Here is a 15,008-nt window from a genome sequence, read left to right on the forward strand (position 1 = left end):
TTTCAAGTTGTTTGGGGGTTTTTTTGTTAGCATTTCAGGGGCCTGTTCCTTCACAAATGTGGCTGGTACAGCTTTTCACCCACAACTCCTACAAACATATTTATTGACAAGTGTGCCAATCTGATATTTAGTAATTATTTGATTGTAACTAAATTAAAAATGTTGACATTTTCTAGTTTTAGTATTCTGACTAATCCTTGTTTCAGTGCTTACCAGCTTTTACCTCAGAGGGACAGTATTTCTTTCCCTGTTGGCATTGCAGAAAACCAGACATGATTACTTAGAGAGAATCTTTTCCTAACATTAGAAGTTGCAGGTTAGGATCCTCTATCCTAGAAAACCATTTCTGCACAAAACACATTCCCATTTGCTTGTATACTAGACGTAATGTTTCTCTAAATATTATCCCAAGGAACTTAATTGCATCTGTTTGAAATGTGTTAGGTATCTGTGATGTATTGAGCTATTGACCAGTGGGGATGCAGCATAATGTATTCAAACATTTTGTCAACTAACAGACATGAAAACGTTGATCATCTAACTTTAGCATATGTGTAACAGAATCTACTTTTTATGCTTTGAATCAATATTTGTTTTGTTTTCAGATTAATCTTGGAAGCAACCAGTATCTTTTCTCAGTTGTTGTGAATCCCAGAGAAATGCCATGCTTCTGCCTGAGACATGATGTTGATGCTCTTCTCTGGCAACCTCACTCTGACCAACCAGAGAACATGTGGGAACACATTGCAACTTTTAATGCTTTAGGTAGGAAATTAAGTTCTGTGTCACACACCTGAAACTTTTCTATCTGAATGCTTTTAGTATGGCTTCTGTTGATATTTCTCTTACTTAAATCTGAATTGCAAGTTACTATAATTTTGTTGATAGCAGCGTGGTAGCTTAGTTTTAGACAGAAGAGAGCATAGAAATAAAATGTTTATGCTCTGGAAGGAAAGTAAGCCTTTTCAGACCATGTGCAGGATGCAAGCACAGTACTGCACAGTTAAAAGGACAGTTCCTTGGATAAGTGAACTTGAATTAGAGACTTGAAAAGCACAATCACCACATTAACACCCACACAGAAAACATCCAGGAAATAGCTGCAGTTAATTGATTATGTGTCTAGGTATATGTAAACTTAAAGTAAGATGTTTTAATAAGAGACCTCTAGATTTTCGCTGTCTCATTGTCCCATGTCATAACCATTGCCATGCATTCTTCAATGGGAGTGAAGCAAATAACCTTTCAGAAAGATGGTAGATCATTTGGCAAAGATTGTGTCTCAAGCCTCTTTACAGAAGTGTGAAAAGAAATCAGTCTGAAATAAGTCTGATTGCTAATAGAGTCCTGTTATGAAAGAGAAAAAGGAAGATTTTTCTCCTTCTGAGTGAATATTAACAGAAATTAGTGTGTTGAAAAGTAACTCATTTTTTTCAGTCAGTTCTAAATAGAAAACAGGTTTTAAGTGTCTGTTCGAGATTAGAGAGGCTCAGAAATCTTAATTTTTAGATGTAATTACACACTGGGAGATAAAGGGAGAGAAAAGAGTTATTCTGCTAATACTGGGTGAAGATTGCCCTTATGGGCCATATCTGTGCCTTATGATCCTGCTGAGAAAATGAAAGACCTTGTGGGGCTTTTATCTAGCTGTACATACATATGTATAAAAAGCTCCAGTTAAGATGATGTACAGAAGAATTGTATATTGGCATTAAACTGTTTAATGCATCCCTCCAGAAACTGTTGCCTTATGTAATAAGAACATATATCTTCTTTTTTTTGTTACTAATTGCATATTATTTTTTAAGTTAAGCTTTGTTTTGTATCGGCCAGTTAAAGTGCTCTTGAAACCAATATATTACTTATTCTGCTTGGCTTTGGACTACACAGGTTATGTCCAAGCATCAAAGCAAGACAAGAAGTTCATGGCTTGTGCTCCAGATTATTCCTACGCTGCTCTTTGCGAGTGCTTGCGACGAGTTTTCATCTATCGTCAGCCGACTCCTCTGGCCACAGTTCTCTACAACAGGAAGGAAGGAAGACAAGTAGGACAGGTTGCTAAGCAGCTAGTTGCAACCCTGGAATCAAATGATCCTATCTTAGGCTTTCAAGCTACAAATGAGAGATTATTTGTTCTCACAACAAAAACCTTGTTTTTAATAAAGGTGAACTCTGGAAATTAATTATTCAGTGTGCTCTGCTGTAGTTTGTGTTAACAATTTGTTGTAGAACTGGATAGGTAGATGATCTGACAAGTTCAGTGCAATTTGCTGAAATTCAAAAAGGGGATGTTTTACAGGGGAATCAAACTTTTTCATTAGAATATGTAAGATAGCGACAAAGTTTTTCGACTTTTCTGCCACTGAAATAAGCTTTTTCAGAGCTATGGGAAAGTGTCTTCTGCATCAACAGCTTTGTCAAAGCAGTTGTCAGAGGCTGCTACTGCACATGTGAATAGATTTATGCATTGTTTGTTCCAAATGACTTTGTTTGCCATAATTCTGAATTTTGAGAATTCACTTCTGTTTTCAAATGCCACTGTTTACCTATGACAAAAGTAGTCAGATAAAGAGTTACAAGCGTATGATGTGCAAAGTAGAATGTATCATTAAAAAAAAAATCCCCAATCCAAATACTCTTGACCAAAAACTTTTGATATCTTGACATTCAGCAGTACTGAGTAAATGAATGAAATTAATGGAGTGTTATGTATCTTATACAGGTACTTAAGTGGAGCAATTTCATGGCATATGCACATTTTAGATTATTGATTTGGGACTTACTTATGCTTGCAGTGCAATCTGTTCATATTTTAAGAGACACTAGAATACCTTCTAGTAGCTTTTTCCAGAAGCAAAGTAAGGGTCAATGTATAGCTGGCAAATACACATTGAATGCTATTAGTTAAGGTCTGGTTATACTCTCAGTTGTGCCATTTTCATTTGACTTTATACTTCATCTCAAGTGACTCATTTACAATGAGAAAATGGCTGACAGAAAAAGCACCAATATTGTAAAAAGCACTGGTATTGTAACCTGGGATGGGAAACTTAGAAGTGCTACTTCTGCCTCTGATCCCACTGTAAATGCTGTGTTATTACTCAGCCATTCTGTCTGTGATGCTCAAGTCCAGGTGTGGTATATTTGCAATGTAAGAGTACTCAGGCCAGTGAGGATGCTTTGGTTTAACAAACGGCTGTGGTTGAGTTGAATAGTTGTGTCTGAAGATTTTTGGTTTTGTTTTTTTTTTTCTTTAAATTGACATTGTCAATACATTTAAACCAAAGGGTCAGTTGTGACAGCTTCACCCTGGATTGGGGTTTTTTTTCATAGTTTGCTTAAAACTCCATAACAAAGAATGCCTAATATATTGTGTACTGGCAGGAAAGCTGCTGTTATCTGTGGTACCAAAGTACTGAGAGAGTCACAAATACAAGTGGCCTTCTAGTTTGCATCTCTCTTCTGATATCATTTAAGAACCCTGTTAAGAGTATTGAGAGAAAAATAAGTGTTTCTTTAGTTGTGATTGTGATTGTTTTTACTCTCCTGTAAATTCTCCAGACTTGTATTGGTGAACTGATTAAATAATGAATGAGAATTTAAGAGGGAGGCAAGCAGTTGTACCTTGCAAAAACCCTTGCAGAAACTTTCCAAGGAACCTGATTTTCCTTCTCCTTACAGCAGGGTTATGCCGTATATCTAATATTGAGAAGTTTTTCCTTGCTCTTTTAAAACTATCTTGGAAATGCTTTTTCAAAAGGCTCAGTGAATGTATTACCATTTCATGACTGTTTTGCATCTAAATTTTAATTGTTGGGCAATAATGTCAAACAAGGTGGTAGAATTCCTGCAGGGGTCCTGTAGAAAAGATTTGATATAGCTTATTACTTTGCAGCATAAAGTGCTTTTACATGTATATGAATATTACTTAGTAACCTGAGGTTTAATCATTGTGAACACGGAGTTAAGAACGTGATATTTGGGAAATGGAGGAGTGAAGGATTCATAGGCAACATGATTTTGTCACCTTGGGTCTACTGCAGGAAGCTTCAATATAGATGAGAATTTTAGCTTTGTCAAATTCATCTTGCTGTGAGGTAGATATCTGGAAACATGCTCTGCTGTCTCAGGCAACAGTGGAAACAAATAAAATGGTTACCTCTTCAGAGGCTATATTACAATATGTAATGACTAAAACTCACATTCTGCCCAAATATGTGTCCATTTCAAGGGAGTTCTTGTTTACTCTGGAAATAACTGAACATCCCTTTTTCCATGTTACTCATCTGTTTGCAATCATGGTGTTCTCAAAAGGGATGTATTAAATACTCTCTCTCTTATTTTGCTTTCTATGAGAGTTAAGGATATTTAATTATTTAAAAGATTTGTTATCTTGAGGAACCTGGCATGCTGTTACAGGGCAATCCCAAGCACAAAAGCAGGGTGGGCAGGAAATGGATTGAGAGCAGCCCTGGAGAGAAGGACTTGGGGGTGTTGGTGGGTGAGAGGCTGGACATGAGCTGGCAGTGTGCACTTACAGACCAGAAAGCCAAACGTCCTGGGCTGCATCACAGGAAGCATGACCAGCAGGTCCAGGGAGGTGATTCTGCCCTGGTGAAACCAGGTGAAAATGTGAAACCAGCTGCCCTGGTGAAACCCCACCTGGAGTGCTGTGTTCAGCTCTGGGCTCCCCAACATAAGGAAGACGTGGGCCTGTCGGAACGAGTCCAGAGGAGGGACACGAAGATGATCAGAAAGCTGGAGCACCTCTGCTATGAAGACAGCCTGTGGGACTTGGGGTTATTCAGCCTGGAGAAGAGAAAGCTCTGGGGAGACCTTATAGTACCTAAAGGGGGGCTGCAAGAGAGTTGGGGAGGGACTTTGGACAGGGACATGTAGTAATAGGACAAGGAGGAATGGCTTTAAACTGAAAGAGGGTAGGTTTAGATTAGGATTGGAAGAAATACTTTACTTTGAGAATGATGAGACACTGAACAGGTTGCCCAGAGCAACTGTGGCTGCCTTCTTCCTTGAATTGTTCAAGGCCAGGCTGGTGGGGCTTTGAGCAACCTGGTCTAGGGGAAGGTATCCCTGCCCATGGCAGGGGGGTTGGAACTAGATGGTCTTTAAGGTCCCTTCCAACCCAAACCATTCAATAAGAACTAAATGGCTGCAAGCCACTGGGATGCACTCACTATCAGTATTTCCATTTCTGTGTTCACTTACATTTAAGGCTCATTTATTCAGCATATCCTGAGTAGGCTTATACAAAGTATAGAATGTGGATTTTTAAAATAAATGGTCTTCTGAGAACTGAGAATCATGCTTCAATTTTTCTAGGATTTTATTTCTTGAAATCTTACATTTTAAGAGACAGTTCTTCCAGAGAGGTCCCAATCACAATCTGTTTACAGAATTTCTGAGAAATTATTTGGCTATTACAGATTTGCATTATTTGCTTTTAGTATTCTTTTTCAGTGCTTTCCTTGGCTGAAATGTATCATGTATTCTTCTACAACTTTAAATAAATGGAAAAAATGTAGAATTTATTAATAAAGGCGTTTTTAATTATTTTAAAGGATTTATGTTAATTTCAAATCTGTATCCTTCCTATGCTACTGAAATAAAATAGAAAAATAGAAATAAATCCTTAAAGTAAGACTTACGTTAAGGAGCTTTCTGTTAGGGCAAAGTTCTAAAGGGTGTCTGCTGCCAGACTGTGGCACTATTGCACTCCTCACTTATCTCTGTGAAATCTTGTTAATGTTCCGTTTCTGCCAACATACAAATTTACAGAGGTAGTTACTGGAGGGGGTTGATAAGTATTCAGGTATATTCTTGTTTTAAAGTGCACATTGCACCTCTTATCCTGTGTCTTTTTTTGTGTGCAAGACCCAAATGATCTGGGCAAAGCCTTCTAGGTGGAAGAGGGAGATCTGCCCTTCCTTCCTCTCCCCCACCTCAACACTTTCTTTTTTGCAGGAAAGTAAAGGAGAAGAAGGATTTGATCTGTGTGTATGTCCTGTGTCAGAAAGTGGCTCTTCATTAATGAAGCAGTAGACCCTGTGAGAGTAGAAATAAGGTTGAAGCTTATATTTTATTTCAGTTTTCTGTACTTTGTTTCAATAATGCACCACTAGAACTTTGTAATTTCCTTACCTTCTGTCGATTTATGTTTTCACTTCTCATTATGCAGCCCAGATGAACTTGAAGCCTGCAGTCAATCACACATTAATTTTGGTTTAAAAATTTGTGCTGCCAGTCCTATGTGCCATTTGTAACACATTTCTGGAAATCTGGTGGGATTTGTTTCTCCTCCCCATTTTTATCTGTGCTATGGATAAAGATCAGCAAGGTCAAAAGATAACTGGTCTTGACCAAAAGGTTTAGCTGATGCTTGGCTCTTCTACCTCAAAGACTATTGCAAGCATTTCAAACTCAAAGTTTAGTCCCTTTTGCTTGGAGAAGTATTTGCTGGAGTAATATTTTTTTTGGTTTATAAAAGGTTTAAGCTACTCCTGAAAAAATTACTTCTTTTTCATAAGGATATTTATCATGAAGTGGTAGCTGAGTATCAAAATATGATGATAGATATAATTAACAATTTCAGAAGCAGACCTGGAAAATACTTGTTGTAATCTTTACTAATTAATGCTCTAGGCAAAATATCCTTTATATTTCAGTATGATTTGGCAATTCAATTGGCAGTTGCAAAGAATTGTCAAGAACAACAGGGGAACGTAAATTTTTTAAAAATTAATCATTTTAGACTGTCACATAATTCATCATTATGCTATGATGAATAGACCCTAACTACTAGTGTATTCCACTAATACATTTCTTAATCTATTAATTACATTCTGAATGTGCCAGAGTTGTGTGTGTATGTACATTGGTATTTTCATCTACATCTATATATGCACACACTTCAGAGAGGAGAATCTTTTAACATTACTGACAGCAAAGCACAGATTCTTTATTAACCTGTTCATGACTCTGTTGTGAAGCTTAAGTATAAATACTTTGCTGTATTCTAAAACATGGATTTACATTTGGGAATAAGTTCTTGAATGTGAATAAATGCTGATTATTAGTTCAAAGGCCCTTGGAATCTGCATTGCAATGGTTTTGGTTTATCTTTTTTACTGTTTAGGTTTTCCTGTGCGTGTTGCCCCACATCAAAATGCAAACACCTGTAAGTCTGACATAAATATATTGCAATGTCATAGTAACTGCTTTATGTGAAAACATCAGTCTTGTGGTGTTTTCTTTCTGCTGAGGATTAAATATGATATATCTCAATATTTCATTATACCCAAACTTAAACAGCTCAGAGGCCAAGTATTGAGTAGAAGACTCAAGTTGGCAGAAATGATGCAGGAATGATAAGCATTTATTTTTATCAAAACAAGTGATGTTTAGCGGGAAAAGAAATAAGATCCACTGAATACTAATTCAGTCACTTCAGGCACGAAAATTGGAGCTGATTGGCCTTTAATGATTTTTCTCTTTGAAGCTATTAGTTGTCCCTGTTTCATGTATTCCCCTCTAATAAATATAGAGTACCTTATGGTAATTTTAGTTTTAACAATTTATGAGAATGTTCTGAGTAACTGAATTAGACTTGCATATGGACTATCTAACATGCAGGCATGAGGTACAAGATGGATATATCTAGTCAAAAAGAGACTAGGAACTCAAGCTCTTGATTTGATCAAGGGCTGGTGACCATCTAAACAAAAATAAAAACTGATGCTTTGAAGACATTTTTGTGATTTGCAATGTCAGATTCTAAAAAGAGTAAAAATATGGGAATCTGTCCAGAATCATCATAGAATCATAGAATGGTTTGGGTTGGAAAGGACCTTAAGAATCATCCAGTTACAACACTCCTGCCATGTGCAGGGACACCTTTCACTGGATCAACTTCACTGGACCAACATCCACAACTTCTCTGGGCAACTTGTCCTAGCGCTTCACTACCCTCACAGTAAAGAATTTCTTCTTATTATCTAATCTAAACCTACTCTCAGTTTAAAGCCCTTGTCCTATAGGTACATGCCCTTGTAAAAGTCCCTCTCCAACTTTCTTTTAGGCCCCCTTTAGGTACTGGAAGATGCTGTAAAGTCTCCCAGGAGCCGTCTCTTCTCCAGGCTGTACAACCCCAACATTCTCTACCTGTCTTCACAACACATATTCTCCTGTCTTCACAGGAGAATAAGCCTGCTTAGGCAAGATATGATATACACAGGCTCCCTTTTAAAATCTTATACTGCATTCAAAGCAGTTGGATCAATCAGAAAGAGAACGTTTGTGATCAAGTCTTCCTCTGTTGCCATTTTTATGCATTTGGCAAGGATAAGTCATCAGCAAAACTGCCAGGATGCTGGCATGATTGGAGTCACTCCTTTTGTGCTGTTTCTTGCCTGATGCAGCTCCAGATGGTTGCTGCTGTCTGAAAAATTCACAAGGATAGTAGTTAACAAGATATTTAAGCAAAAAGTATTTGCTACTGTTAGCAGCACAGTTCTGAACCTCTTTGAATCCAACGTGACATCTGATAAAATCTGCCTTTTCACAGTTTTCTCATAAAACAAATGAACAACAAAAAAAACCCTTGAACAAGCAAAGAAACAAAAACCATATAAAAAAACACCCCAAAACACCTAAAACTCAGGTTGCTTTATTGTTGTTTCACTGTTTTTTCTGGGAAGTACACAAATACCTTTTTCTTTCTGTTTTTAGAAATCTTTGTCCTGTGCTATAAAAACCAGATGCAATATCCTCAAAGTCTGATCCTGGTGTGTCTTAATGCCATGGGCACAGCAGTGTACCTGTGACTGACTCAGTTGTGTTTCAGAGAAAAATTAGTGTGCAAGTTGCTTAAACTGCCAGCTGTTCCATTGGGAAGTGGGGGAAAAGTGAGGTCAGCTTATTTTTACCAGGTTCACTGTATCTGTTTGCATGGCTGCAGTCTCTGAAGTCCATGTGATTCAACATACTGGAAGGTCTCAGATGCCCAAAGAGGGAGCTGTGGGCTAGTTAGCACAATGTTTCACTGTGTGAACCCATCCGATGTGTCTATGCAGATTTTGGTGCTCTTACTCAGTTACCCGACATCACAAATCTATTTTCTATGATAGCAGAAGTAAGTTAACTTGCTAACTGATTTGCTAACTAGTTTGGAAGGAAAGAGCACACATTAGATTCTTGGAGATACATTTCTATATCAAATGCAATTTATACCATGACAAATCAGTTACATGATTTTGACTTCAGGTTGTTTATTGTTTATAATTAATGACTTCCCAGAACTCAAATTTTCTAGTGGAATTATTCACAGACTTGTAGATTAACATATGAGAACATGAATTCAGAACTGGAGATAATTAGCAGTTCTCATTAGTATTTAATTTTCAGTTGGTTATTCTGTCTTCATTTTTATGGAGGAAACTTTTGTGCCTTCAGATGTGGTGTGGGTTAGAGCTCCTGTGATGGCAGCACAGAGCCAAGATTCAGAGAAATTTTCAAAAGTCAGGCCAAGGAAGGTGTGTTGTTTTTTAAAATGTTTTGATTTTTTCACATTAAAATACTTGAGTGGAAACAGGGTATATGATTGCTGCCAACTGAGGAAATTATTCAGAGAAAAATAAGCATATATTTTAAATAAATTGAGTATCATATGTGTTTATATATATGAAAATGTGCACAGAAGATGAGGAGAGAAGACAGCCATATGGTAGTGGGTTACAAATGGCTGTACTGCTTAGGGAAATTAATACTCTAAGCAATGATATATATGGGCCTGCTGGGGTTCACATGTTCTCATGCTTGTGCTTTAAGAAACCAGCTGAATCAATAAACAAACATTTAAAAAACAAAACACTAAGCCAGCACCAAGTTTAAAAATTCAGAGAAGTCCTTAAAAATGACTTACCAAAAAGGTCTGGGCTTCAGCTAAGACTGAAATACAAGTAAGATTAAAATGAGCTTGTTTATCTTTATATATTTGTGCTACCCTGTAGCTACAAAGTATGTTTCCTATGTTTACAATTTTTTTGTCTTACCCTGTAAAAATATTTTATTAAATCAATATTAACATCTTTAAGTACTGAATCAGAGTAATTAAAAAAATCCTTTAGACACATCAGTCACTTTTACTCAAAATACATGCTTTCCCCTTTCATAAAAACCATAAAGGTTTTTATACAAGATTCCTTCCTTTCTCCTGTGTCTGTCAAAAACACAAACTTTTATCAGGAAAAAAATGCACTGGAAACTGCACAAAGGTAAGTTCAAAGCAAAGAGATTTGGAGTTCTTTCTTCAGGACACATAACCATCTTACGAGGGACATGTTTTACTTTGCTGTTGGGGATAATATTCTCCCTGGGGGAATATGTTGAAACTGTTACAGCACGAGGGTGGGAGCTGTATGGAGAATATTTCAGCTATCCCCCCAGCAGAACACTAACAGCCCAGCAAAGCTCCTCCGTAGTGAGGTCTTTGCACTTCAACTAAGACTTTGCAAGGCCTTTGTGCCCTAACCCCACATGAGCTGGACTTCTTAATGTTGTGCTTTCCTGGAAAGAAAACAAACAGGCATGGTAAACACCAATAGTGCATTGCATTGTTTGTTTAGGTCTACTCTGAAGGAATGTTAAAAATCACATCATATTCATGTGAGAGTGGAGAGTGGTATCACTAAACTTATAAGGAAATGTAATCAGATCTTAATTGACTGACAACCATCAGCATTCAGTGTCTCCAGCAAGTCCAAGGCATGAGCAGCCTGTTTCTCCAGGGGAATGCTATGGGAAGTGGTGTCAAAAGGCTGCTAAATTCCAGGTAGACAACATCCACAGCCTTTCCCTCATCTACTAAGCAGATCACCCTGTCACAGAAGGAGATCAGATTAGCCAAGCAGGACCTGCCTTTCACAAACGCACTCTGGCTGGGTCTGATCCCTTGGTTGTCCTGCATGTGCCATGTGATGGCACTCAAGATGATCTGCTCCATGGCCTTCCCCACCACTGAGGTCGGGCTGACAGGTCTGTAGTTCCCTGAGTCCTCCTTCTGCCCCTTCTTATCTATGGGTGTCAATTTGCTAACCTCCAGTCAACTGGGACCTCCCTGGTTTTCCAGGACTGCTGGTAAATGATAGAAAGTGACTTGCTGAGCATTTCTGCCAGGTCCCATTTGGCCCCATAGACTTGTGTGTGTCTGAGTGGTGAATATGAAGAATGTGTTCTAGTCTCAAACCATTGCTCAAACCCTCTGCTGATGTGACTGTCAATAACTTCTGTTCACAAGCACTTTTTTACATATGTACATCATCTGGCATTTTAATTTATTTTGTTTTTCTTGGGGAGGGGGATACAGGATGCATTTATCTGTAGATGAAATGACTGTGCATATCCATCATAACTTCCTTCTCTGCCTATATTCTTTTGCATCAAGTTCTTAGTTGTCCTGTCTACAAAAACATACTCTGTCATTCTGTCCAGATGCCATCTTCTGAGGTTTTCGTGTTTGTTTGTGGTTTTCGTGTTTTGGTTGGTTGGTTAGTTTTGGTTTGTTTGTTTGTTTGTTTTTCTTTTTCTTTTTTTAATAACCATTCTAGCTGATTAGAAATATGAATGGTGGGCTGAGGAGTTCCTAGTCAGGCTGAGTGTCACAGCGTGGATCTACACAGAGTTCTGAATTTCACTGTAGTCAAGAGAGAAGGATGTGTCTAGCTTCAGCCAAAGGGCAGCCACTTCTTGCAAATCATCAAACAGGGACGGCAGCAAGTCAAGGGATAAAAATCCCACAGTTTGATGTGATGCCGTCAAAATTCAAGGGGCTTTGGTGAGTTAATAGAAGTTTAAATGAGCATAGGGATGCTGAAACAGCTTCTTCACTGCTGCAACTTTAATTTTTCTGCCTGTGACATTACTAGACAGATTAATTTTTTGAACTGCTTTGTTGACGCCGAAACCCAGGAACTCAATAACTCAGTAGTCTCCTCAACAAACTGTAAAGACTCAAAATCCCAAGAAGCCTTCAGGGTAACAGTGTGAAAACATAGGTCAAGATCCAATATGGGTAGAAAGATGTTTCTGGTAAGGATGTGACATAAATCATCAACTACTCGGTTCAGTTCATATTCTCTATATGGATGTCACTTCTTTTTGCTTCTGGGGCTTTTTCTGTTTTTCACTTGCAAGCCAAAAAGTAAATATTGGCGAGTTCAGGCCTTAACATCATGAGCTGTTTGCGATCCATGTATTTGTAAGGTACTCTGTACACTCAGCTGTATATACAAATAGAAATGCTTAGTTACCACTTACTGAGGATTAATATGTAGGATGAACTACAGCCTCACACTGTTTTCCAATTGGCAGTTTAAACTAGAGGATCTAGTGATTCTTATTTATGCAGAGTCATTTATTTATGGTGTCTTCTGATAAATATGAAATCGGTGTCTTACTTGGCACAGCTTGTTATTTTTCTTCTCATTTTTAGGTTTAAAAAACAGTTATGTGAAACCACGACAGGTCTTCTCTGGTGGCAGGGGTGGCACCAGTTTTATTAGGCCGTAGCTCTCATGCTAAATTGTATTGGGCTGGATTTTCCCTTGGGCTCAAATGCTATTGGTGCAGGATTAAAAAGTTATCCCAAGGGGAAATGCTAAAACCTGCTTTTTTTAGTCTGCTCTGGCATTGACTGAGATGAACAATGTGAAGGTGCCTGTGAGTTAGATGGAGAAATGCATGCATGGGTTGCCTGTTCCCTGACATGTGTTGGCTCCGACACACCTAGCACAGTGTCTCATGCCAGATTATGGCACTTTGCAGCTGCTGGGATTTCTCCTTCCTGGAAAGGATTCATACTTACTCATTTACAGTCAGTCTTTCTAAGATGAGGCCAAAGGAGAACTAAGGAACTGGATATAGGTCAGTATCATTAACAAATGAGTTCTGGAGTTCATCACTGCAGCTGTGTATGAAAGAAAGATGAAGGGCTGTTTGCAAAATGTTTGAGAAATAAATTAGTGGTCTGCTTTCTCAATAAATTATATTTAAAAAAGCATTTGATTTACAGTATGAAACATTTCTTAGTGAAGCAGTTGTTCTTCTGGTGAATACTCAGCTCTACCATAACTGAAGATGTGCTAAAACTTATGCCATGAATGGAGGCTGGAGACCCTTTATTCCAATTGGTTCTCCAGTTGGGGTTTAGGTGTTTCTTTATAATAGCTCCTCAGTTAAGTAGCTGAAAAGAGATTGTTGTGTTCTTCTAGAAAGCCCTGGAAGCTCACAGCAAAGGTTTGTTTTGAGATGGGTTGAACAGCGCTCTTAGACCTTTTTTTTTAGTGTGTGGTTTTTTTTAAAATCTGAAAATGCACTTATTCTGGAAAGCTCTCCTTTTCAGTGTGTTGGGTTCTGTGCATGGATCTGACTTGTCCCTGCTGCCATTTGCTGTGGAGTCAGGGAAGTTCCTCCCAGCTCTATCCTGCACTCTGAGACCCTCACTCAGAGACATTCAGGTGTGGATTCATTCCAAGGGACAATTCTCTGTTAGTAGAGAATATTCCCTTTCTGCTGCCACAGCAGAACACAATATTGAAGACACTCAAAGCTGAGACATAATTTTTTGTGTTTTTCATATGTCTTTACTGGCAGCAAACCAGCCCATGAGAGCTTGCTTTTTGTCTGCCTTAGGAGGTTGGCACCTGCAGTGGGCTACTAGAAAGACTGGAGGGGAGAAGGGAAAAAAGATCAATCCAAACCTGAGAATGAGGACAAAAGATAAGAGATCTTTCATGTCCTAGAATTATCACCTCTGTAGTAATAAAACCTATTACCTTTTTTTCTGTGACTCTTGGAAAGACTCAAGTTGACAGTTTTTTTATTTTTGCTACATCAAAAAAGGTGGATCTCAGCAGCCTGGTTTATCCTCTCTCTCTTTTTTTCATCTTTTTATCCCCAGAAGGAAATTGGTGTGTTTTCTGTGGTATTCTCAGTGACACAAAGACTACATCTAGTGTGTTGCACACAAGCCATTCATTCACTATGACATAAATCTTTAATCCTTTGATATGTCGTAGCTTTCGAGTGCCATTTACAGTGGTCACTCACTGAATTTTTGGGAGATAAATATCTTTTCACCAAATGTAAAGATGCTTTCAGCTTGATTATGCTCTCAGCTAAATTGAAAGATGTACACTCTAACTAAATGAAAAAATAGTTTATTTTTTGCCTGGTTTTCTATGTTGACTGATTTCTACCCAGTTCAGCAGAGACATGAAGAACTCTGCAAAATAAGATTTTTATAACTTTTAATAAATTAAGCTGCTAGGAAGAAGAAAGAAATCCTAGAAATGCCACAGCTTAGGCAAAGGCATCAGTCATAGCTACTTTTCTTTCATACCAGTGCCAGAAAGTCCCTCAAAGAAATTTCTATGAAACAGAAATTATTTCTCTGTTCTTAATACCTGTGGGAACAATTTGTTCCCAAGCATGTGTATATCATTAGCTAAATACTTTAAAACAAACAGGCACAGTCTGTGTCAGTCTGGAGCCCAACTGAATTGCAGAGACAGCATGAAAGTGCATGAGGATGAAAAGGATACTGGGCTCCTGGACAATATGGACCTATACTGGAGGAAAGTTTTTAAACAGGATGATGGTGCATATTAGCTCTAACTGGCCTTGGATCAGCCTGTATGTGGAAATCTTAGAAACTCAACATTTGATAGGATACCCTGAGGCAGGTGAATAACTTACATGGGCAGAAACATCATCATACAGATGGAATTCTGTATGTGCTGGCACATCTGAAATGCAGGAGGATTTTCAGATGAGATAAGGAGTAGAAAGCAAGAGTACCTCTGCTTTGATTAGTGCTTGGCTAAAGAGGAAACGCTGCAGCACCTGAGTGCTCTTTGTTCATTCAGATGGCTTGCTTTTATTTTCTGAGAGAGAGTGGGTTTGTTCAGGCTCACTTTCAGCAGAGATGACAGGAA

General features: G+C 38.2%; 1 protein-coding gene across 1 annotated transcript in view; it reads left to right on the plus strand.

Moving 5' to 3' along the window:
• NUDCD1 (NudC domain containing 1) overlaps window positions 1-5,557 on the plus strand; it is a 37,649-nt gene extending 32,092 nt beyond the window's left edge. Inside the window, exons 9-10 of the mRNA XM_027743278.2 lie at window positions 606-765; window positions 1,891-5,557. Of these exons, the coding sequence (XP_027599079.2) occupies window positions 606-765; window positions 1,891-2,183 (453 nt within the window). The 3' untranslated portion in view covers window positions 2,184-5,557. The remainder of the gene's footprint in view (window positions 1-605; window positions 766-1,890) is intronic.
• The last annotated feature ends 9,451 nt before the right edge of the window (window positions 5,558-15,008 follow it).

This window comes from Pipra filicauda, unplaced genomic scaffold (assembly GCF_003945595.2).
Source record: "Pipra filicauda isolate LSUMZ 115617 unplaced genomic scaffold, ASM394559v2 scaffold279_size1008630_pilon, whole genome shotgun sequence".
Classification (NCBI taxonomy): domain Eukaryota; kingdom Metazoa; phylum Chordata; class Aves; order Passeriformes; family Pipridae; genus Pipra; species Pipra filicauda.